At 43.9% G+C, this 24,961-nt stretch overlaps 1 protein-coding gene across 1 annotated transcript in view; it reads right to left on the reverse strand.

The window, feature by feature from the left end:
* Window positions 1-24,961, reverse strand: part of DNAH11 (dynein axonemal heavy chain 11) — a 312,391-nt gene that overhangs the window by 148,230 nt on the left and 139,200 nt on the right. The window contains exons 43-53 of the mRNA XM_040644201.1: window positions 23,274-23,424; window positions 20,117-20,248; window positions 15,144-15,321; window positions 11,103-11,303; window positions 9,700-9,865; window positions 8,950-9,052; window positions 7,356-7,595; window positions 5,453-5,614; window positions 5,009-5,202; window positions 1,610-1,772; window positions 304-427 (exon numbers count right to left, since the gene is read on the reverse strand). Coding sequence (XP_040500135.1) covers window positions 304-427; window positions 1,610-1,772; window positions 5,009-5,202; window positions 5,453-5,614; window positions 7,356-7,595; window positions 8,950-9,052; window positions 9,700-9,865; window positions 11,103-11,303; window positions 15,144-15,321; window positions 20,117-20,248; window positions 23,274-23,424 — 1,814 coding nt within the window. The remainder of the gene's footprint in view (window positions 1-303; window positions 428-1,609; window positions 1,773-5,008; window positions 5,203-5,452; window positions 5,615-7,355; window positions 7,596-8,949; window positions 9,053-9,699; window positions 9,866-11,102; window positions 11,304-15,143; window positions 15,322-20,116; window positions 20,249-23,273; window positions 23,425-24,961) is intronic.

Consider the following 24,961-nt stretch of genomic DNA (forward strand, 5'->3'; position numbering starts at 1 on the left):
TTTTTTTTTTTTTTTGCATTTACAAGACACACCACACACTGAGGACAAGCTCTGATGGACACACCACTAGGCTCGTCGTGTAGGAATAACATTTACTTCACTGAAGGCTCCTCCAAGGCACCTCACAGCCGTAAGCAGACTAAGAAAGCGATGCACCTCAAATTAGTTAGGTTTATAGGGTTCTCCCCAAAGACTGCCCCAGCAAACATCTCAAAGACAAATTATCTCTCTTTAAAGTTCACTGCAACTACAGATAATTTGTCATTGGGGAAGATCTTTCAAGGAATGTGTTGGTTTAATCACCTGATGCCAGCAAGTCATTAATCAGCACGAGAAAGCTCTCATCTAGAACCTGGGCATCTGTCAGCAGGAACACAGTGGGCATGTTCTTGGCTCCAGCTCTGATGTACAAATTGGCAAGATCTACCTGTAAGGAAAGGAGGCCATCATTCATGTGCTGTTAAAATGCTGACGTGACGTGGGGACTATGTGTGTGAGGGCTGGGAAGAACTCAGTAACTATAATGCGAGAGCTTTCCCCGTTCACACATTCTTCCCTCTCAGGGATCCAGCCTGGGGGCAAACAGCATGACATCACCCCTTTTTCTGGCATTTAATGATGAGCGCCATGTTCATGGCTTAATGGAGCATAGGGATGACAACCGGTGGCTGATGGACAACTCCCTCCTAATAGACTGATGATGAATTTGGGGATGCCCTTGCCAAGCAACACAGTAAAAGGAAGATTCTGTTCATTTCAGCAACTATTTCATTGAAAACAGTTTTTGTTTGCTTATTTATTTAGCTTTGTTTAATAATATTGAAAGCATGGGATTTGTTTTTGTTTTTTTTTTGGTTGAAAATGGTTGCATTTCACCCACATTTCACTTCCCACAAACTCTGAATATTATTTTAACTACTGCTGTGATGAAAAAGCCAACTTTTAAAAGCACATGAGGTTTCTTAAATGTATTCTCATCACATTTTATTTTCATGATTCATCCAAAGTAGACTTGTAAAGGCAGTGTCTTTTTCTCCCCCTCCAACATACAGGAATACTAACAGTGTTGAACAGCAGGCATGGTCAATACAAAAGGAAAACCATGCTTGTTGTAAATAAGTATTTAAACTATTTTTTAAAAGACTTATTCATTTATTTGAGACAGAGAGTGCATGCACAGGGAGGTGGGGCAAAGAGAGAGGGAGAGAGAAACCCAAGCAGACTCTCCACTGAGCACAGAGCCCAACGTGGGGCTCAATCCCACAATCCTGAGATCAGAACCTGAGCTGAAACCAAGAGTCGGACGCCCATATGACTGTAGCACCCAGGTGCCCCCTGTTTTAATCAAGTATTTAATACATTTTCCGAGTCGGATCTATAGGCTTATACGTTTATATACTTATCGACATTTACGAATTTTATAATTACTAAATTTATCATGAAGGAGAAACAGACAAATTTAACTAAATCCCCCCAAAGCTTTTCCCCTCTTGGTTGGGGAGGCTTTGGCCAAATCTGGGAGTCCCAGCTGACCTGGGCACACTACCAGCTCAGGCTTTACACCCACTAGGCAGTGAGGGGAGAAGGGCTGTCTTCCGCTCTTACTCACCCGAAGTTCTTGGATTCCAAAGCCTTCAGTCAGAGTGATCTGGAAGACCTCAAGGCTGCAAATGTAAGCTGCCAGCCGGGACAAGCTCTGCTTGCCACTGCCACCCACGCCGATCAAGAGCGCGTGGCCCTGAGGGGTCCGAAGGATTCGGCTGATGCGACACCTGCTCAGAGACAGCACACGCATGGCAGCAGAAGACTGAAGGGCCTGGGGACCGTGTCTGTTGTGTTTTTTAGAAAAATTTCTAGACATGAAATCTGAGTTTTTATTTTACACCTCTAGTTTTCATTCATCTGCTTCCCCACGAAACAAAGAGGCCGCTCACACTGGATGCCCCATCAACTGTGTAAATCACACGTGCGACCCTCACTGCTTCTTACGGTCCGTATAGAAGGCCTTTCCGCAAGGGTGCAAGTTTTTTTGATTAGCAAGAAAGACCCCAACTTTACACCGGCAGCCATGTGCAGCAACATCAAAGGGGGAATGTCTTCATGCCAGAAACTTCTGCTGTAGCATTACTTTGGAAAGACTGGATTTGTTTCGGCCAAAAAAAATCTCACATGCAGATTTACTTCATGCAGATTCACCACTTGCCTCTATGATTCTTACTTCCTTTGCACCAAAGCTTCATCTGTCCTCGAGCACTCTAGAAAACTTACTGAAACCATCAGAATCCAGCAAGGCCAACTAATCCCTTGTTTTGTATTATTGAAGAGATTCTGAATGGCTGAGCCACTGATATTACTGCTACCTTTTACAGTTAGGAATAAGTTGGCCTTATCACCTTGGTTGAAGAAATAGGTCATAATTATGTTATAAATGCTGAGCGAAGAAAAAAACTGAAATATAAGCATTACGGAAACCCTAATGCAAAAGATGAGACACCATGATGTTAGTTCTGGGTTGCTTTTCTGAAATGAAGGTAAACTTCCATCCTTGACCGATGCAACTAGATGATTTTTTACAAAAGCACTTCGTGAAAAAGCAAGGTTGGGGTCACTTATGCTAGGATGTGCGCATCTCAGCTGCAAACCGTCAATAACTAAAGAGACGGGTTATCATGAGAGGCTCAACTGGTCCATGAGGTTGACTTCACATGACCACACAACAAAACCACCTCGGGAAAGCCGTGAAATTACTCTGAGGCAAATGAAACCTGAGGTTACAAAACAGAGTTTTCCTTTCGTTTTAATGTATGCTTTGAGGTTTGCACCTCACCAGGTTCTCGAAGCAGCAAATTCCTTCCTCAGAGCCCTCAAGGGCACATTCTGAAATCATGTCTAACCCTGAGTAAATCAGCTGCTAGCTCACCAGCCCTGATCAAAGCAACGGCCTTCCTGCTGAAGGCCACCGAGAAGCCCACGATGAAGGATCAGGTGAGAAGACTCGGTGGCAATGGGCCATGTCTTTCACCTGCCCCATGACTTAGGTTCACAGTCAGTGTCCGAACCCAAGCAGGAGCAGCGACACTAACACTTCAGTTAGCACCGCGGTCATAGATTCTAACTAAAACCTTTGTGGGTGTCATCGGAGGACTGCAGCTGCAAAGGGATCAATGAATCAATCAATACTGAACATGCTTGTAATAGCTCATGCTGGGGAGGTCTCCCAAGTTTTTCTTCACCACTCGTGACAAATGAACTCTCCGCCTTTTTGGTGTGTCTCTTTGAATTTCCTTCTTCCCATACTTCCTTCTTTCTTGACTCATTTTTAACCATGATTTCATTCTTTTAATCTTTGCCCAAATATCACTTGCTGGAAAGGCCAGCGTTACAGACTGAATGGCATCCCCCCAAATTCATCTATTGAAGTCCTAACCCCCTAGTCCCTCCGAATACAGGCTTATCTGGAAATAGGGTCACTGAGGAAGTAACTGGTTAAGACAAGACAGTACCATTCTGGACTAAGGTGGGCTCCTATCCACTACAACTGGTGTCCTTATAAAAAGGAGAAATTTGGACACAGGCACACGCACACAGGGAGAAGGCCATGTGAGGGCTGGAGGTAAGCCGCCACAAGCCAAGAAACTACCAGAAGCTAGCAGAGAATTCTGGAACAGATCCCTCCCAGCACCTGCAGAGGGAGTGTGGCTCGCTTGTCACCTATTTCAGACTTCTTGCCTCCACCGTGAGGCAATAAGCACCTGTTTTCCTAAACCGCCCGCACGCGGTAGCTTGGTAAGGCAACACTAGAAAACTGCTACAGCCAGTGACCCATCACGGTGACGAGGACAGCAGCGCAGGATGCGAAGAGGCACCACTGCCCACACAGCAGCAGCAATGGCCAGCTGCCTAGACTCTTCCACAAATGATGTCATTCCCATGCTAAAATCTGTTGAAGGGCTTCTCACTGCGCTTAGAATAAAATGGAAACTCCTTCCTCTGGTTACAGGGACATCCCCTGTGTCAGTAAGACCCGTTCTGGCATCTCCATGCTTGTCGAATATTGCTCTCCCCACTTCTTCTCCATGCTGCGACCATGATGACCCCTTTTCTGTTTTTGAACATTCAGCCATGGGGCCACATGACATACACCCCTGCCTAGAATGTTCTTCTTCCAGATTTCCATGCTTAGCTCCTGCTTACCATTTGATCTTACATTAAATGTCACCTCTTCACAGAAATACCCAGACCCTTTACGGGAATGCACATATTTATTTCTTGGAATCGATCGATCTATTTCTCAGCATGACACATCACTTTCTGCCATCTTGCTTGCTTATGCCTTTATAAATGTTCCTCAGCATCACTAAAATGTAAGCTCAGCTAGAGTAAGGACTAGACAATCTCGTTTGGAGCTGTATCCTCAGTACCTAGAACAATGTCTGACAGCAAGGGAGCTATGGATGGTTGCATGATCTCTGCACTGCACAAGGCACCCAGTCTACGAGGTGAGACAGAGCCTTGTCAGCCAAGCCCTACATCAGGACAGTGGCATCTGTCTAATTATCTGCGAAGAAAACATGCCCCCTTCCTTTTCTAATGTGTACCAGAGTAGTGAAGAGGCTGGCACTGTTCCTGTTTAGCACTCAGTAGGCACTCAATAAACACGCTTCATCGATGACCAGCAGCTTCAGTTCAGCCTGCTTCTGTCAGTTAGGAACCTTACAGTTTCAATGAGTCACACGCCTGTCTCTTTCTCAATATTCTTACCTCTCAGAGCTGCAGTGAAATAAAATGAAATCATGGCTGTGACGATGCTTCAGAAAGTAGTGTACTGGCCTCAGACATGATTAAGGTTAGGATGTAACAGAGAGAGACCCTTGCAGTTTTACACAGTATGACAAACAAGAGACAGGAACCGCCAGCTCGGACTGCTCAGTATGATCCACAGAAGCACGACGACTGTGGAGACCTGGCCACTTTTACTGTGAAAAAGCATCATGACTTGTCAACTCACACGTGCTGCATGGCGTCTTCAAATAAGACCAGGGGCATGGCAGCATTCAGTTCATTGTAGTTGTCTAAGGCCTCCGTGAGAACGGTCTTCAGCACATCCCAGTCCCTCACCGGCAGGTAGCATGGATCTCGGCCGCCATGAGCGAAGTGGCAATAGAGGAGGGGCTGCCGAAGCAGCACGTGACTGTCTACACCCTGCAGGAGGAGGGAGAGGAAAATCCGGTCACGTCAGCCTCCAGGAATGATTCATCTGGAAGCACAGTAGCCAACCAAAGGAAGGACCTGCAGGTCAATCTGTGAGGACTTGCTCCCAAGTACAGACTGAGAATATTCTGGAATCACTGCCATTCCAGCAAGGACAGCATGTGTGCAATTCCAGCCACCTCTGCCCCAACACCAGTTAGCCCCAGAGCAAAGAGTGACCTCTGACATCCCACACACTTACCTCAAAATATTTACAAGCAGTTTCCAGCAATTTCTTCTGAAACAAATCACAATCCTTTGGGTCTACCAGTTTGTCTCCATAAACACGAGAAGACTCATGAAGCCACAGGTGGATTAAATCATTTGGACATTTTAAACATTCGGGAGAAGCAAATAAAATGCCCTACAAGGCAAGAATGCGAACAATTAAAAAATCAGAAACTGATGACATTCCACAATAGTATTTTCCTTTAACATTTTAACCGTATACTAAATTCAGCAATTTATTAAGTTAGAAGAATTACTATAAATAGAATTATTATCATAGTAGTTTTACTCTTGGATAAGTAACATCTTAGAAATTGACTATCATTACACCCAGTTTTAGAATGTAGGTAAGACTGTATTTCACAAGCCAGCCCAGGAAGTAAATAGCTCATCTGAGGACTTGTGTCTATCAAGTCTCCCGAGAGATGAAGCTTCCCAAACCAAAGTACAAACAGCTAACACGAATGTCACAGGATCAAGATTTTTTTTTATCCTAAAACCTTTGATATCTGTCAATCTAACCCCTCCATTTAGCAGCTGAAGAATACGAGATCAAAAGTAAACTGCCTGAAATCACACTTTGTGGGTAGATCCAGAACTAGCCCCAAAGCATTTTGTCTCCCCCCGTCCAACACTGCTGGCCAGGATCTTGGATTCATACAGACCCACTCCTTCAGGAGAGAGTCAGCCAGCTCTGGACTTAGAACAGAACACAGCGAGTTGGAGGCAAGTAGTTACGAAGCCTCAACAACTTTTTGGGGGTGTGGGGTGTAGCTGACAGACTGGACGTAAGCAATGAGCAAGCCTCTCATCCCGTGTCACCTATGGCTTTCCTTCCCTTTGTTCCCTAAGATTAAAAATCAGCTTTGGGGCGCCCGGGTGGCTTAGTTGATTAAGCATACGACTCCTGATCTCGGCTCAGGTCACGATCTCAGGGCCATGAGATCGAGGCCCATGTCGGCCTCCGTGCTCAGCATGGCATCTACTTGAGATTTTCGCTCACCCTCTACCTCTGCCCCTCCTCCCACTTGCTCGCTTATGCTAATAATTTTTTTAAAAAATTAGTTTTTAAACAATGCTGTATCGAGCACAGTCATTCCAGCAGGTGCTAAAATTACAGCAAGGAGAAGGAGTGGTCCACCTTCAGGAAACTGTTGTCTGACACAGTGTTATGGTTGTAGGGCATCTGCAGAGTAACTTAGGAAAGAGGGTTATAAAAATATAAAGAAACAAAAATCACCAAATGCAAAGAAGTCTCCTGAAATTTTCCACTACCTCTCTCACAAAAGAACTTCAGGCCATAAATAATCCTCCAACAGCTTTACTGTAGACGGTAGATCACACCAGTTGATTTTTTTTTCTTTTTTTTAATTCCAGGTTTCAATTCCCTCTTTGGAATTTCCTTTCTAAACCAAATACAGAAACACTGTCCTTTTACGCGGTAAGCCAATCAAGTGTCAAGGTCAAGTCAAAACAATCTTAACGGTGTAAGAAATTGTGACATTTCTCTTGATGTATGTTTAAAAGTCATATCATATAAATATGAAAAAATGAGAAATGATCCCCCTCACTTGGCCCAAAAGGAGGCACTCAGATATTTATATGGAATACACGGAACAGGGAGTCAGACTTCTACCCTTGCTTCTGCAGCTACGTCTCTGCACAACCTGAAAGAAACCACTAGTCCCATTGATAAAATGGGAATAAACCTGCCATGCATACTTCACAGAGAAGTTTATGGTGTAACATCAAAGAATACATACAAAAGTAGGTATGTATGTATCATCACCTTGAGCTAAGTTCCATAACTGAACACCATTACTCTTACCATTATCATTCCTCCACCCAAGACGCAAAACCCAGAGCCACCAAGGTACCTGGAAGACGTTTGACAGGTCTCTCAGATTAAAGAGGTAGTGGAATTTAACAACTGTGGGTAAAAAGTGATGTGTCATCATCTGATGGAATGTGATTGTTGCCTGTATCAAAGAGGGGCCACTCCTGAGAAGTGATGGGCCAAATGCTTGCTGCTGAAAATGGAAGTTAAGAATTTGGCTATAGATGGTTTGTAGCGCATCCAAGGATGGAAAGTTGAACGCAAACACAGTGAAATGTCTCTGAAAAACAAAACAAATCCAAGACTTACATATAATAGGAATTATAATGGTACAATAGATTGCAGGAAAAAAAAGTGTTTTGTTGTTGTTGTTGTTATTGTTGTTTTAACCTTTCCTATATTCCATGCCCTGCCATGTCACTGTGGTACCTTCCTCTCTGACCCTGGGCCTGGCTCTAGGAATCGACTGAACCAACAGAAGGAGGCGGAAATGACACTGCGTCAGTCACTGTCAGAAGCTCGTGTGTTTCCACTTGCTCTCTTAAGGCCCTACCTTTGCCATGAATTGTATGAGCCTATTAACGGATGTGAGACACATGAAGCTGAGCCACCCTGCCCTTATCACTTTAGTCAAAGTCACCACAGATTCGTTGATAGTCAACTCCCAGGCATAGGAATGAGCCCATCCAAGATCATGAGTCACCCAGCCAACCCCCAGCTGATGCCGGATAAGGGAGTAAGCAACGCTTACTGTTGTATACTGTTCTTTTATGTATGTTACAGGTGGTGGGGGTTATTGTTACTAAAAGGTTATATGCACACACAAAACATGCACATTAATATTTTTATCAGCTTTACTCATAATTCCTAGATGTGGAAACAACCAAGGCATCCTTCAATAGGTGAATGGATAAACAAACTGGTACACCAATACAATGAATATTATTACATAGTAGTAAAAAAAAAAAAAAAGAGCTGATTATCAAGCCATGAAAAGACATGGAGAAACCTTAAACGTGTATTTAAGCGCAGTGTAAGAAGCCAGTCTAAAAAGGCCACATACTATGGGATTTCAACTATGTGACACTCTGGAAAAGGCTAAACCATGGAGATAATAAAAGGATCAACTGGCTGACAGGGATTCAGGAAGGGAGGGAGGCAGGGATATTAGGTGGAGCACTGGAGATTTTGGGCACAGGGAAACTATTCTGTATGGTATTTTCATGGTGGATATCTGGCATTACACATTTACCAAAACCCACAGAATACACAACACAATGAATGAACTCTAATGTAAACTTCGGACTTTGGTTAATAATAATGGATTGATAATGGTTCATCGACTTATAAATGCAGGAGGAACACTAATGCAAGACGCTCATAATAGGGTAAAATGAGGTAGGAGGAGTGTGAGAGTGAATTATGGGAACTCGTTGCAGTCCTTTCAATTAAAAGTGTTCAGACAGTTTGTAAACCTGTACCTGATCTTAAAAAATAATTAAAAAAAAAAAAAGCTTACACCGGAAGTCCAGTAGGAGCCCTAGTTTGTACGAAAAGCATGCAGACTCACAATCTATAATGTCTGAGGTTTCACTTGGGGCCTATTGGGGCGACAGCAGAACTCCACACCCTACCTGTAGTCTAGGATTGATCGTGGAACTGCCCACCGTCAGGTTCATGCAGGCGACGTACTGACAGTTGTGGATTTCTTTAAGCATCACCTTCTGTCTATCATACCTGAAAGACAGAGAACAGAACCTTAAATCCAAAACCTGAAGATGACAACACAATAAAATCCCCGTTTATGAAGGACTTTTTCACAAACTGCCTCCTTTGATCTTTAGAATCGCTCTGTGATGTTGGGCGTGTTAGCCTCAACTCAGAGACACAAAAACTAAGGCTTAGAAAACAGAAGCCTCCATAGCTCCTCCAATGCCCAAATCAGCAGAACGGGCTGAATCAATACCGACTGCTCCTGCTTATTGATTCCCACGTGACTCCACTTCCGTTCGCAATACCCACAGCGAGGCTGGGGCTCTCCCTCTAGTTAGCGGCGGGGATGGACACACGGCAACGCCCAGACGTTATCAAACAAGTGCATCCCACAGAACAGGGTCAGGTGTCTAAGTAACTTAGTGCGAGTTAATGTGCCTGAGAGTTTAATGCTTCAACTAGACAGTAATGTTTCTAAGACGCTTTTCAGTCCAATTCTTCCAAAGATACAAAGGGAACCTACTGCATTTACGATGATGAAAAGGGGATGTAAAATGAAACCCAAAAGTTATCCCAGAAGAGGAAGAAATTGGGGCAATTTCATTCTTCATTGTTCATCCATAATAACGGTGGCGATTTCAGTAGAGAACAGGACACGGAGACCCGCCTACCAGTGTCCGTAATCGATGTGCTGTCGAATCAGCGCGTGGGGCTGCGCTGTGCCGTAGGAGTCCACTTCCGGCATATTCATGTCGTCGATGAAATAAACTAATTTTTTATTTCCTCCTGGACCATAGATACGGCCGGCTTTTTTCTCTAGAGGTTTCTCAAGAATTCCTGAAACAAATGCATCACTTTGCTCACCAGTCAGATATGTTACTTTCTGTCCTTTGTCCTTTTTTCCCCCCTCACTTTTCCTCATCTTCTGTCCATTTCATCCACTCCTAAGTCTTCAAGTATCAGCTCTGTGCAGGGTGGTGTCAGTGATGACCCTCTGGTCACCTCCTCTGTGTCATGCTTCCCTGCCAACCTCCCTCCTATTGGCAGAGCTCACCTCGCCTCTCCTTTCCTCTCACACAGGACATCTCACTGGTCAGCCATCTGAGGCAACGCTGCTGTGGGTCTGTACTCTTTGCTCCCTGAACACACTCTACCCCATGGCGCACTGCCAGGCCAGCCTCGGCCTGCTCCCTCAGTCCTTCCCTGTCACTGCTGCAGGAGTATCTATGGATTTTTTAACTGTTCCATTCATGAGGTCAAGGAAGACAAACCTTATTGAGAGATTACAAAAAAAAAAATCACTCTTGGCTGAGTTAATGATGGCAGTCAGTAAGAAAATTTATTATTAATCTGTACTGATAAACCCAGGAAAACAGTGACAACATATACCCATGTGCGTGTGTGCGCACACACACACACACACACACACACACACACAGAAACCACAACCAGGGCAACTCAACAGGTTTAATCAACTACTGGATAACAGGGAGTTTCACTGCCCCCACCACCAACATAACCCTGACACTCTCCTGGACAGTGACAGATCTACCAATTTTTGCTCTTTGTACACTATCTCCTTCACTTCCCGTGTCTACTTAGCTTGCCTTCCTAACTCAGAATGCTCCAAATCTGTGTGGTTCTTTTGTTTACACCAATACATTTATTCAAAGGCTAAAATTATTCTTACGATTTTCCTAAGATTTAATTAACAGCTCGTGGCCTGGCATTTCATCAATACAGTTTTAATGAAGTTCTCCTAAATCAATCCCTTACTTGGAAAGGTAACCAGGGCACTCTTCCTTGTGGATACCCTTATGTTGCTAGGACTCCATAAATTGATTAAAAGTGACCAAACTGTGGAGGCAAAGCAATGAACACTGTTGATGTCAACAAAATCACAATACTGAAACAAAGTATATTTTACCCAGTTTGGTGATAAGTAAAAATTCATCTGAGGCCAAAGCAAAACGTCTGAAGCCTAGAGAAAGCAGTCTTCCCCTCGGGCTACATGTCCCAGCCTTGACAGTTTCTGATGCCTTTTTTCTAAAATATAAGCAGGAGGGACACTTACTTTGCAGAGCTGCAGATGTCGTATAGTAGTTGAAAGGCACACGGGACACGATGTAATCCTCAGAGAGACTTGCCAGTGTGTCGCTTACAAAGGCTGTCTTTCCCACCCCAGCATTTCCTACTAGCATTAGGGGTTGTCCTTTCTCAAGCAGCAACTCTACGAAATATCTGAGACGAGTTGTCTCTGCTGTGTGAACCACAACTCTCTTGGGGTGGGGGGGTGAGGGGGGAGGAACAGAAAGAGAAAAGTCAGAAGGAGAGGCATTCCAAAATTTTAGATCTTAACCAACACAGTCACTTGAGAATAGAGACCCAAAGAATTCTTAATTCAAGTTCACGCTCAGTAGGAAAGATCTTATCTGATACTCAGTTTTGATTTGTCAGAGTTCAGACGTTATAGCTTGAGGACAGCAACTGGGTGGTACCATCAAAATGCAGTAGCATAAGCAATGGGTTTATCTTTTCCAACTGAAGTACTATCCAAAGCCCCCATCACGTACTACCTACACTCTGTCCAGCCTCGTGTTAGGCTTACAAGGGAATACAATTAACGTTTCAGAAATCATCCACCACTCTCTAGGAGCTGATGAAATACTTGAAAAGCCAGTCCACACATAAATCAAAGTTGGTAGCCAGGCCTTGGCTGGGTAAGACGAAGTGGCCAAATGATCAGGGCAGAATTTACACTAAAGGAGTTCAGCATGGGGAGAGACCCACTGGCGGGAAACAGTGATTTTAAGTGAAATATTCCTAAGTCCAAAGTACATGTCGAACATATTATGCATGGTTTTGTTTAAAGAAACCTTTATAGCAATGCTTCTGTTTTGAAAATTAGGGACTTCTTTATATACTTTATCGTTTCACAACAAATTTGAAGTGGCTTACGAGAATACAATAAAATGAAAAACGGAAATAAACACCAGATTCAGGGAACAGAAACTAAGATATAATGTCAGGGAAAGAGGTAGCAGGCAGAGACATGCAAGAAATAGAATCCTGCACAGTGATTAAAACAGAGTTGACATTTCTTGCATTTTGGTGACCAAAATAAAAAGGGGGTTAAAAAACCACTTGCAAGATTCAGACTGTTCTTAAAAAAAAAAAAAAAAAAAAAAAAAAAAAAAATTAACACCTAAATTCTACCATATATTCTTCCCTGATTGGTTAACACATAATGAACACAACTGAGTATTTTATAGATCATTCAGGATCATTTTCATGATTATGAATATTTACACTAGAATTCTGTTCTAATTTGGGGATACTCTTGGGGCCCACTGAAAGGCACAGACTATTCTAGGCTACATCAAACACTCCCAGATGACTGTTTTTCATCAGTTACATTTTACAATATTTTTTCTCCTCTTTGGCTGCTCACTGTCATCATGTGCTTCTTAATTTGGCTATTAGCTGTGTTCTCTATACATTAATACCGGTAATTCACACTCCTGAGAGCTGAGTTTGTGGCAGGTATGATGTTAAGCGCTTCATACACTAGGTCATCTGATACTCATAACTAATCTATGAGGGGAGTTGGGTCATGATTTTCATTTCAGAGACGATGAAACTAAAGCTTAGAGAACACTGATAACTTGAAGAAGGTCACAGCAAAGTAGTAAGTGGTCGTACTTGGATAAAAACCCACGCCTGTGCAGAGCCTGAGCCCTGTCTTTCCTACCACACAGAAGGTGCATCAGGACGTGGACTGGACACACATTACTTCCTCCCTTGGCACTCCCATTTTCCATATGTAAAAAGGTTTCCAATAGCCTCTGCCCTAGAAAGTTGTTTTAAGGATTAGTTAATTCATGTAAAGCAATTAGAAAAGGGTCTGAGTTAGACTTATGTAATATTAGCACTGACTGTTATTACTGACTCAGTAGGGTTCCCTTCCAGGTCGTTAAGAAACTGTCAGTGGAATAACCACACTTGGTACAACTGTGTGTAGAGTAAGACTATAAAGTCCTAATAGATTCCCTGTGGAATAAAAGATATCTTGGTCAGATGCATCAACCCCGCTATGCCAGTTTTTTGTCTTTGGTTAATCACAAATTCTCAGTTTTCAACTAGCTAGGTAATACTCCCAGGTAGGTGAAGTCCAGGTAGGTTGAGCAAAAGCAGATTTCAAAATTTATCAAGCAGATGGAACGGACATGGTTGGTTGTCTCCCAGCACCCATTTCTCCACTTCCCCTTCCTGTCAGAGCTCCCACTTTGTCCAAGTCTCCGTGCTTCCTCCACACACACAAGCTCCAGTGAAGCTCAACCTGGCTCCCATGGCAGTGTGATGATTTATCAAATCCAATTAGGGTAACCCAGTACCCTTGCCTGAGACAGGTTAGGGGTGGCATGTGAACCCTGGAGTATTAGAGGCTCAAGAGGCGGTCTGCTCTGGGACTTCTGAGAAGTTTCCACACTCTTAATTAAAAAAAAAAAAAAGATGACAAAGTGTCCTTTCCCTCTAAAGGTAACTCCTGAGGCTACGGAAGTCCTTTTCAGACCAGGAAGGATACTAGTCTTAAAAATGATGCCAGTGTTAAGAAGAGCAGAGAAGAGAGATGGAAAGACCCAAATCCTTGGTGATATCACCATGTCAGAGAATTAATCGGTCTTGGGGCCATCCTACTTCTGATTTCTTGTTTGTGAAGTTTCCTCACGGTTAGGTTTATGGGTTAAAATGTATCCTCCCGAAATCCATACGATAAAGCCCAAATCCCTACTACCTCAGAATGTGACTGTATTTGAAAACAGGATCTTTAAAGAGATGATTAAGTTAAAATGAGGCCATTAAGGGGAGGCCCTGCCCCCATGTGACTGGTGTCCTTGTGAGAAGAGGAAATTTGGGCAGACTTGGAGATAGTGCTTGGGGAGGCACACACACCAAGGCCACGTGCGGATGCAGCAAGAAGGCGGCCATCTGCAAGCCAGGGAGAGAGCTCTCGAGAGAAACCAAACCCCCAACGCCTCAATCCTGGATTTCTTGCCTCTGGAAAGAACTGTGAGAAAATGAGTTTCTGATATTTAAGCCACCCAGGGTGTGGTATCGTGTTAGGACAGCCCCAGCACACTAATACAAGTAGAGGAGGCCCCTAGCACCATGACTGGTGTCCTCATACAGAAGGGAATTTGCACACAGAGACACACGCGGGGAACATGCCACGTGAGGACTAGAGCTATGCTGCCACGCACCGAGGCACATCAAGATCCCCTGCGAACTCCAGACGGAGGCCTGGAACGGACTCTCCCTGACAGCCTCAGAAGGGCCTCCAGAACCATGAGACGAGAAATGTCTGTTGTTAAGCCACCTGCCTCGTGGCGTTTGCTCCAGCAGCTCCAGGAAGCACATACACTGGGTTTTCTCTTAGGTCACACCAGCTGCTGGTTAATACCCTAGAAACCCCCTATAATCTATTCACACAGCACTACTGGAAGCAGTAAGCTCCCACGTGAATCAGAATGTCGTGATTTTAAGAAGTCTCATGAAAAGGAAAAGAGATTGGGCAGAAGAAGAAGATGAGTGAAGAATAAGTCAACATCAGAGAAAGGTAAAACAACAATCTATCAAGAGAAATAATTTTTAAAAAAAGATTCATTTAGATTTGTCAGCTGCCATGAGAATTTGAAACCTCTGAGTTGAGGAGTGTGAACACATCCATTTGATGGCTTGGGGGGGTTAAAGAATAGAAGTTCTACATGAAAAGTGCTAATAAATTCACAATACGGTCAGATATAAGAAGCACTGGAACTAACAGAAATATGTCTTTGATTTTTAATAAAACTCACAAAATTTCTAAGATATAAAGAAAACGGTTACTATAGACTTAGGTTGAAATTTTTTTTAAAAAAGGTTGCGTGAACTTAAGAGCCATCTCACTAGTTGTTCTTACAACTAAGATCCTTCTCTCCCAGGCAACGTCCTACATAAGCTTGAGCATATCAACCAGACTTTTTCCATCAGGCGGGGAAGGAAGGACTGCTCAAACGTGAAACTAAAAGGCGCCAACCAGCACAGTGCAGCTCGAAAATTACTGGGTTCCATCCACCTACCTGAAGAGGTACCTCTGGATCCATAGTAAATTTGGGGACTTTATCAGACCAAGGCAAGAATTTCTTAGTTTTGTGGTCCAGATAATAATCAAAGATTGTCCCCTGGGATGGGAACTTCACTGCTTTCATCTCTTTGTGCCACCACCGACTGAATTCAGCTTGAGAGCCAGAAAGCTAAGGAGAACAAGAGAAATCCTTACTGCAGACCTAGAGGTAATTTTGAACACATACAAAGCCCCTCCAAATCCTGTTCAACACAGTATTTGCCACGTACAGAGTTATAATTACAAGTGGGACTGAGTAACTGACCCAAGAAAAATAAATAACTAGAAGTAACTTATAATGAGTGATAATATCAGAGAGGCAGAAAGCTTTAATTGCCTTATATCCAGCAGGTACAAATTTTCTGGAATAATTATTAACGTAAAAAGCAAAGTAAGGTTAGGTGAACCTTCGATTACCCCTGGGTTATTCAATTTAACAATGAGCTCTCATGCAAATTACCATGCTAGGTATGGCGAGACAGTGGTTCTCAAACACTGGTGTTGATTTCTACCAACATTCACATCAATTCTTGATAAAATAAGAAAGAACAAAGGAATACTTAAAAAAACTGGTAACATTATTTGATTTAAATACTGCCCTCTATTTGAGCTTAAAGGCTTCTTGGACCTTTTGGTACTGAAATAGCTTTTCCTTTAAAAAATTATGGTATTCATTATGGTCATTGTTTATAAATGTCCTTATTTAGAAAAGTAAACATCTGGTAACCCTATTTCATTCCTTCAAGTCATTAGTCAAATTGTTTATCTTTGAAATTCAAAATCTGGAAACCCCCACCCCGAGGGATGAGGAAAGGCACGTTCTTGGTTCTCTAGCAGGGCACGAGTGAGTGGTCCAATTGAAAACTCCAGACAGACAAACTGCTGCCCTACGCAAAGGACTGACAGTGGGCCTTGCTAGAATAGGAACAGGCTTTCCCTGCTAGAAGGTGCTTCTCTTTCTATGATGATAGGTACAAGCCCTTTGCTACTAGATGAGGGTTTGGAAAAGAAGGGGAAATGGAAATTGGCAGCTTATAAAACCCTTCTGTAGCCATAGGAAGACCTGGCCTGCTGTCTCCAACACCCACCGGACGACCCAGCCCACTGACTCCCTCCATCCACCGAACCACCTGGCACAGTGGCTTCTTCATCCGCAGGATCCTCTCCCACACTGAGCTCGGGTGAACTCGAAGAGCAGTGTGTGTGAGCGGCCGTGGCATTCAGCAGTTCATACTTTCTAAGACTGTAACTCCCATTTTTCTCCAGTCACGTTCTTAAAACTGCTTTTTCATTGCTGGCCTGTGTCCTTGGACGATGGCCCACTTCTTGTGCTGGGCCGATCACACCCATGAGCAGAGACAGGATGGCTGGAGAACAGGAGTGTGCGCCGAGGGCAGAGAAGGGTGAGGAGTCTAGCAGGCAGCGCTTGCCGCCATCTTGCGAATACGCTCAGCTCACACGCCTGCTCACCACCGCTCACGTGTCAGTGCGTCTAGGCTCCTGTGAGCTCTCTTCCAGCTGGTGGCATGGGTATTTTATCACCCTATAAAAGTCGGTCTTAAATCAGTTCTGAAGGTAAAACGCCTGGCACCATGCTCTGTGGGCAGAATACATAGGACTTCGACTTCACATCAAAATTTGCTAACCCCTACGTCAGCAAGATCATTTCAGTGACACATCTTTGACTCATTAGTTCATTCAACTACAATGCGTTTGCTCTAGACCGGGGAAGAAAGGAAACAGAACGTCTGCCGTGACAGAATGTAGGGGGAGGTAGAAGCAGAGACACGAGGAGGCACGGAGGAAGCAGAGGCTAAGCCGACAAATGCGGAAATAGGTGCTGTGAAAGGAGAGTGCGCTCTAAGTGAGAGTAACAGGGGTGAATCTATTTTAATTGGATGTTTGGTGAGCCGTCTTTGACAATCGGCACAGATTAAGGAGAAGACCTTTCCAAGAAGCAGGCAGAGGTCATCACGGGCAGAGATCCTGTGGTACCAAAAACCTCGTGTTCCAGAAACTGGCACTGCAGCTGGTGGAAAGGGGTGTGAGGTGGGGGAGAGCGAGTGGCAGAAGAAGCAGGGAAAGACTGGCAGGACTAGATCCAGAGGCCTTGTAAATAGTATTAAATTTTTCACTTTATCCTAAAAGCAAACGGAATCCATTAAAGTGTTTTAAACTCTCAAGTGTATCATATAATTCAATTTACATTTTAAAAAATCGCTCCGGCTGCTGAGAGGATAATGGATTATGGGGGAGGTACAGCAGCAGACCAGTGAGGCTGTTACCTTAGAAGCCAAGTGAGAAGTGATAATAGCAGTTTATGGGAGCTCAGGGAGAGTTGGTCCAAGACCTATTTTGGAAGCTGCCTGCAAGGGGCTGGCTTAAGAACACAGGCCCTGAGCCAGCGTACTGCAGTCTGAACATGGCTCAGACATTACCTGGGCATCTTCAAGCAGCCTATCAGAGTTTCAGCTCCTTTTTTTGTAAAAGGGGAGGAGGATAGTTGTGCCTACACATAGAGGTTTTATTTTTTTGAAGATTCAGTAAAATAGCTGACTAAGAGGCCTAAGCATATTCTCGGACATCCAGCAGGCACTCAGGTTTGTTCAACAAATAAATGGCTATCTTAAGAGTATTTCTTCTTTTTCATTCATGTTTCCAACTTTATGGCCTCCGTTTTGAATGTTTCATAGTTAGAGTCCTTTTGAAGATGTGAAGGTGATGGTGATGGTGAGGAGGATGAGGATGAAGAAGATGAGTCTTATTTAGGGACAGAGTGTCAGCAGGAGTTAGGTGACCACTATGGTGGCCCAGCACCCAGCTTGATGGACTGCTGGGAAGGCGGCCATGTTTGAAAAGTGGAAAGATGAAAAGGCAATCAGCTCGGAGGGACGTGGTCAGGAGTAGAGGGATCTCCACTGTCCACATCCTACTCACACAATTTTACCTTGTTTACATTCAAGCGAAGGAAAAACCTTGTGGCGAACCCCAGAAGAGCATAAAAAAACATGGGAGGGGGATAAGTTGGGGAAAGGGCTCATGGCCTCTGTGAAGGAGAAGTCCACGCATGCTGTAAATTGTGCCGGAGAAAACCCACATGAAGTCACCCAACACCAACTCTTGACTCTTACTCAAAGCAACACAGGCTGCTTTTCTTAAGAAAGCCCTGGATATTACCGAAGGGAAGTGGCTTCTGAGAACGATCAAAATCAGGTCTAGCAGGCCAAGTGAATTCCATGCCTATTTATAGACATGATTTACGGTGACCTAGTAACAAGAAGCAGAACTGGCCCACAGGTTTTAGCAACCATGTATCTGAGGACCTACAACAAGTCAACCAATGGAAATATGGGGCCCTCTTGGCTGTGATGCCTTCCAATTTAAATTCCCTGTTTATATCCAGAAACATCTGGCAAAGTTTAGAAGATGTGGGCCATCTATTTTTAAGGCAAAGATTCAGGGGTACCTGTAGGATCAGTTATGACCATGAGAGACCCTGAGATACCCTGGAAGGGGTGGCCTTTGGAGACGTACACGGGTGTGAATCCTGGTGCTGTCATTTCCTATCTGTGTAACTTTGGTCAAGTTCCTCTGTGCCTCTGAGCTTTATGTGCACCATGAAGACAGACTGAACAATTACTGGAAACATTACGTGACAAAACCCACATACAGAGGAGCATGGGGGAGATCAGATGCGCCATCTTCTAACATGAAACACTCCCATTCTGCACCTAAGTCTAAGCCATGTGTACATGTGTGAGTGTGCACGCGTATGCATGTACTCAAGCAAGCTCCTCTCAAGTGTTTGTCCAAAAGAAATCAGCAGCCATGGATGAGCTACGCTAGGAATGCGGGGCAGGCGTGGTAGGCTCATGTTAGGCTGAAGGCAAGACCTGTGGAAAGGCACTGGCCTGAGTTGAGTCTGGTTCCCAAATAATTACACCGAGAATCATGTAAGAGACTGATTAGAGGTAGGACTAGTGACAGGGAAACCAATTTCAAGGTTCTTACGCACTGTATACTGAATGTGTCCACCCCTCCCGCTGCACATTCCTGTGTTGAAGCTCTAACCGCCAAGGTGATGGTATTTGGTGATGGGGCCTTGGGAGGTAACTCGGTTTAGGTGAGGTCATGAGGCTTGGGCCTTCATGATGGGATTAGTGCCTTTTAACTGCTGTTCTCTGTCATGTGAGGACACAGCAAAAAAGCACCTGTCTGTAAGCCAGGAAGAGGGTGCTTGCCAGAACTTGACCACGCTGGCACCCTGGCCTTGGACTCCCAGCCTCCAGAACCGAAAGTAAAGTTCTGTCAGTTAAGCCATCCAAGGTGTGGATTTTGTTACGGCAGCCCGAGCTAAGACACTGCGACAGCCCAGCACAAGCTGAAGATGGTACATTCCTGAATGAAGGCTGTAGGACAGGGAGGTGGGGACAGACTTGACAGCTGTTGTGTGACTGAAAGGATCCCATGACCACTGGATACAGAAGTAAAGAAGAATGGTGTCTCCCGGGTCTTTAACTCGAGCAACTGGAAGGGATGAGGGTATCCCTGAGGACAAGAAAGGGTGAAGAGGAAGAGCCAATTTGGGGGTGGGGCAGATGAAGAGCTCTGTCTCTGGCACAGGGAGCGTGACTGGCCCGTGCAAGAGCACACTGCTGGCACTGCTCCAGAGGCAGGTGGAAACACCGGCCCCTGAGCTCCAAGGAGAGATCCGGGGCAAGACTATGGGCTCGACAGCATCAGCCGAAGTTAGAGCTACCAGCCTGCATGAGCTTGCCTAAACACATCAGCTTACAAGAGAACAGGGCCAATGGCAGAGATGATGATGATATTAAAAAAAACCAAACGCAGGGATCACATTACAACCTGCCCCCCAAGTAAAACTGGTTCTATAAATTATTTCTGTGCACTATCTCAAAACATACCTGATCTTGCAGCAGAGTGCCTCCGAAGGCCCAGATACAAGCAAAGACAAAGTAGACTTCATAAACTTCTTTTGGGCTGTCAGAAGGTACGTTGTCAGGAGTCAACAAGCATTCCAGAAGGGTACAAAGGGTCTAAAGAAAAATAAAAAGCTATTCATTTAGGCCAACAGTTCCTCAATAGCAGAGGGCAGACTAACAAATTCCCTTGCTCCTGAAGAGATTATAGAATTTTCCCCAATCTGTGACTTGCTACACTGAAACAGACAAAAATTACTGCCTTGGTTTTCTAAGTCACTGGTAGAGACCTGTGCAACTTTTAATGAAACCAGTCTTCTAAGTAATCAGCTATTTTTAAAAAAGGACTACCTTATCTATTTCGTAATCACTATACGAAACACGAATACATAGAGGCACAAAGAAAAGATAATGGGGAATATATCTAAGCTCTCTTTTTTTATTAACAGGGAGTCACTGTACACATAGGCGTCTACAGCTCACATTCTCACTCAGTAACAAACTAAAGATATCTTGCCTGCCCGCTAAGTGCTGTCCTCCGGTATCAGTGGGAATGAGTGCATAAGATTCCAGAGAGGTATTTATTCATTTCCCTCTTGTTGGACATTTAGATAACCCACTTTGCTCTAGTGCTTTGGCAGCGGGTTTTTCCCACCTGTTGTATAAACTTAGAAAGTTGGACTGGCAGCCTTCGCCTGTGACTTTTTTTTTTTTTTTTTTTGAACACCAAACTAAATTTAACCTTGGAAGAAGTGCTGTTCAGGAACTTGTCCTTCACTCCCCGCCATGTGAGACAGCAACGTGCTATGGGTCAGAAACACAGCCTGAGTTCAGGACAACCAGGTCAGTGATGAGGGGAACACGGCTGCTTGCAAAGGCCTTTCCCAAAGGTAACCAATAACCAGCCATCAACATGTTTTCCAGCAACTTCTCTGAAGCATAGAACCAGCTGGCACTTAGTAGCATTATCCCAGACTCGCAGAACTCCTGGTACTGTTCCCCTGCTTTCTAAAGGCAGCCCTAGACTTGAGGACTATGATACAGACAGCAATGTGAGTCAGGCTTGCACGGGCGGGCGTCTTTCTTTCCCAGCCATGAGAGCTGGGAAAACCCATGGTAATACGGAAAGTAGCTCCCAGAAATCGTTTACAAAGGTTTTCAACTTGCAAAGTTGACCGCCTGTTATATTCTTCAATCTTCTCTCCTGATTTCTGGTATGTTACATAGTTTCATATCTGCCAATTTAAAATAACCCTCCAAAAGAAATAAAAAATCACCCATTTGTTATCAAGAAAAATAATCTAAGACTGTGAGGCTTTGCTACTTCTGAGTAGAAGCCCTGGTGCTCTAAGGGGCTGTTAAAACCAAAGCCAAAACCAAAAAAGGGACCGGAAAATTTCAATGTGAGGTTATCCGCTGATCTGGAGACTCTCCTAACGCGTCCCTTTTCTGGTTTCTCCCAGACGCAGTACTTGGAGAACATGCAGAGCTCTGTGTCAGCCATCAGTAACATCAGACTCCGGGTACGTTATGAAGGAGCTGATATACCCAACCAAACTGAAAGTGAATACATGGCATTTATTGAAAAACGGAGCACATTAATTTCTTAGTCATTTGAAGGTACTCCCTTCTGTCCTCATGTTCATCCCAATTTTGTCCTTACAAGTAATCACAGAAAAGAGACTACTCCATAGAACAACAGCTGAAAAGGAGCGGAGGATAAAATGCCATTTCTGAATACTACAAAAGGAGGAAGTGAGAGGGAAAGTCATATTAATTCCTACTGACCTATTTTCACACTACTCTTGAATGAAAAATTTCACACTACAGAGAATCACACAAATACATAAGTCAACTTGAGAAAGAACACAATCATGCTTTTGCAAGTACTACACCAGAGGAAGTCTAATTAGGCTAACCATATAATTAATTCATTATGAATAAATTCAGACCTGCTTTCAGAAATAAATTATACCTCAGATAATTACTGTTGAAGACTATCGTTTACTTAATTGGTGTGTGAATTATCCAAAAACCTGAACTTTCTCTTCTTATTATGCTTGTGACTATTTCTAATTCAGCTTCAAACAAATCTGGTAACATAGGAACTTAATGGTAACAAAGTACTCCAAAACCAATTTTGTTCCTAAAGGGAAAAAAAAAAAAAAAGGATTTCTAATTGTAAGTCTTTTGTGAAGTTTTATACTTGTAAAGGCTGGGGACTATTTTTCTTCATGCTGAGATCAAGATCACAACCTTCACTTCTGTGTGGTGTGAATTATTTTCATTTGCGTCCATGACAACCTATCGTAGGTACCCTTCCGTCTTACCAACTGTCTCGGAACGAGGATCAGAACAGACCTGTTCCTGGAGGATGACGAACTCTTTATTGAGACTGACCTGACTGTATGCGTGTCTTGGGGAGGGGGAGAACAGAAAGGAAGAAGAGCATGGGAGGGCTGTGGGTGGTCAAGCTCAGAAGCTTCCTCTTACTGACCAGCATCTTTAGTTGCTGGATTTACTGTAGTCAAAAAACATACGGAGCACCTTCTCTGGGCCGGTTACTCAGGAGACAGAAAAATAAATACGGCTGTTACTGCTGTGCTCTTCTTAGTCTATTCCAGTACACTTGGAGGAACACAATGATTAAGTAAACACACACTTGGCCCCTGCTGTGTGCGAGGAACTATGTCAATTTCTGGGGACATAAAAATAAATACAAGGTGGCTTCTGCCCTCTAGATGACAGTCCCATGAAAATACAGACCCCACCCCGAGTGATGACAGAATGTAATAGGCGTGTCACAGAGGTTTGCAAACAGCCCTGGGGACCATGGAGCTGGGGAAAGAGAGCTGGAGCAACCTGACGACCCCTGACGACCCCAGCAATCTTTGCCTCTTCTTTTTTTATTTTTCATTTTTTCAAGTAGGCTCCACACCCAGCATGGAGCCCATCACGGGACCAGAACTCACGACCCTGAGATCCAGACCCCAGCTGAGATCAAGAGTTGGATGCCCAACCGACGGAGTCACCCAGGCTCTTTGCATCTTCTTCATCAAGCGAGCAAAAGCTCCTGCAGCCCCCATCGAGCCACACCACCGCACCAGGACTAGAACGTAAAACGGTGTAACCAAAGGCAAACCTGCACCAGGCTGTTCTCGGGAACCGGAGTGATGGTTTTAAAGCTTGTTCTCAGCTTATCCAAGCATGCAGGAATGTATTTATCAAAAAGAATAGTTAAATTGGCCTTTTCTGATTGATGCTGCCTTCTGTCTATCCAACTGGCCACATACCTGAAAAAGAACACAGAAAAGCTTTTATGGAACACGAGGCTTCAAAAGCCGAATTTCACCAACTCAAATCCTCCCCCCGCAACACAGCTTGAAGCTACCCTTCAGGGACATGTTTAGTGAGTTCGTTCTATTTCTCAAACTGCAAATATTTTTAAATGACCCCTTAAAAACTTGTTCAAATGGCCATTTTTACCTTAATGAAAAAAAAATGTAAAAGAAACTCCTAATAGCACTTAGAAAGCAAACATAATAGAGTCTAAGTAGGCCATTACTGAGCATTTATAAGGAGGAGCAGCGTGTCATTTCCTAAGGGACTGAAACCAGTCTCATAGGGCAAGCCTTATTTATGAAAACAGCTTGTGATTTTTCTTGATTAATCCTGGCATCAATTACTTAGTAATGACAAATCGGTGACATACAAAAAAAGGCAAAAATCCCATAGGGGCTCTTTCAGAGTCCCTCCTTTTCCACTGGATTGGAGGGAACTCCAGCCTGATAAGCAGATAATGTGTTTCCAATAAGGGGCTCTGAAATGGTATCTCATGCTTCAGTACATGTGTATTAATCTGAAGCTTATAGAAGGTTATCAATTTTGATACCTAACATAGTAATAAAATCATACATATCAATAAAATGAAACATAGCCTAGCAGCTCCCACAGTAGTCTCTGGGGAGAAACCGTGTGATGTTAAATGAAAAATAATTGCTCAGAAAGTCCTCATCAAATAGGAGGCAGTGATAAGAAATACATTTAGCCGCCAGCACAGCAGCTAAACAATTACCACTATACCTTGCTCTAAGCAAATCAGATTTCACATTTCTACTATCAGAAGAAATTAAGGCAAGATAATTATCCTGTAAAAGGCTCCTTTGATTTTTACAAAGTGCCACAACAGGGCTCCATTAACTATTCAATCACATTTACACTGGAGTGAGATTTATACAATATCAACTGTCAAAACTTCTTCAGGGCCAAGAGAAATGGTTTTCAGGTGAAGTCCAGGTGCAGGACGGTAACTTGAGAGAGCAGCTCTGGGCGGTGGGGACAGTGGGCACCAGGAAACAATGGCAAACAGGTGTGCGTTACTGGAAATGAAGCACGAAGGCCTCACCTACCTCTGAGCTACTTACTCCACTGCACAGCGGCTGCCAGAAGCAGAACGTGGTGTCTAGAGCTTACTGGGGCAGTGGAGGGGTGAGGGACTTGCTCAGGGAGACCGAGCTCTCAAATCGGACTGCCTGGATCGGTACTCCAGCTCTGCCACTTTCTAACTATTACACCTAGGGTGAGTTGCTTCACCTCTCTGTGCTTTAAGTTTCTGACAAACTTCCTAGGATTGTTGAGGATGAAATGACTTCTCGTGCAAAAAGTGCTTGGATTACTATCTGACATACAACAAGTTCTCAATAAGTGTTATCCAGCACAGAGTTGGTTGAAGTCCAAGGACTGGGCTCAGACCCTGGCTCAGCCGATCTGAGCATCTCTAAAGGCAGCAGAGTCCTACAGGGCCCAAGAGTTGGCGGCCAGTGCTCTGCT

The sequence above is a fragment of the Ursus maritimus genome, unplaced genomic scaffold (genome assembly GCF_017311325.1).
Source record: "Ursus maritimus isolate PB19 unplaced genomic scaffold, ASM1731132v1 scaffold_3, whole genome shotgun sequence".
NCBI classification, from domain to species: Eukaryota; Metazoa; Chordata; class Mammalia; order Carnivora; family Ursidae; genus Ursus; species Ursus maritimus.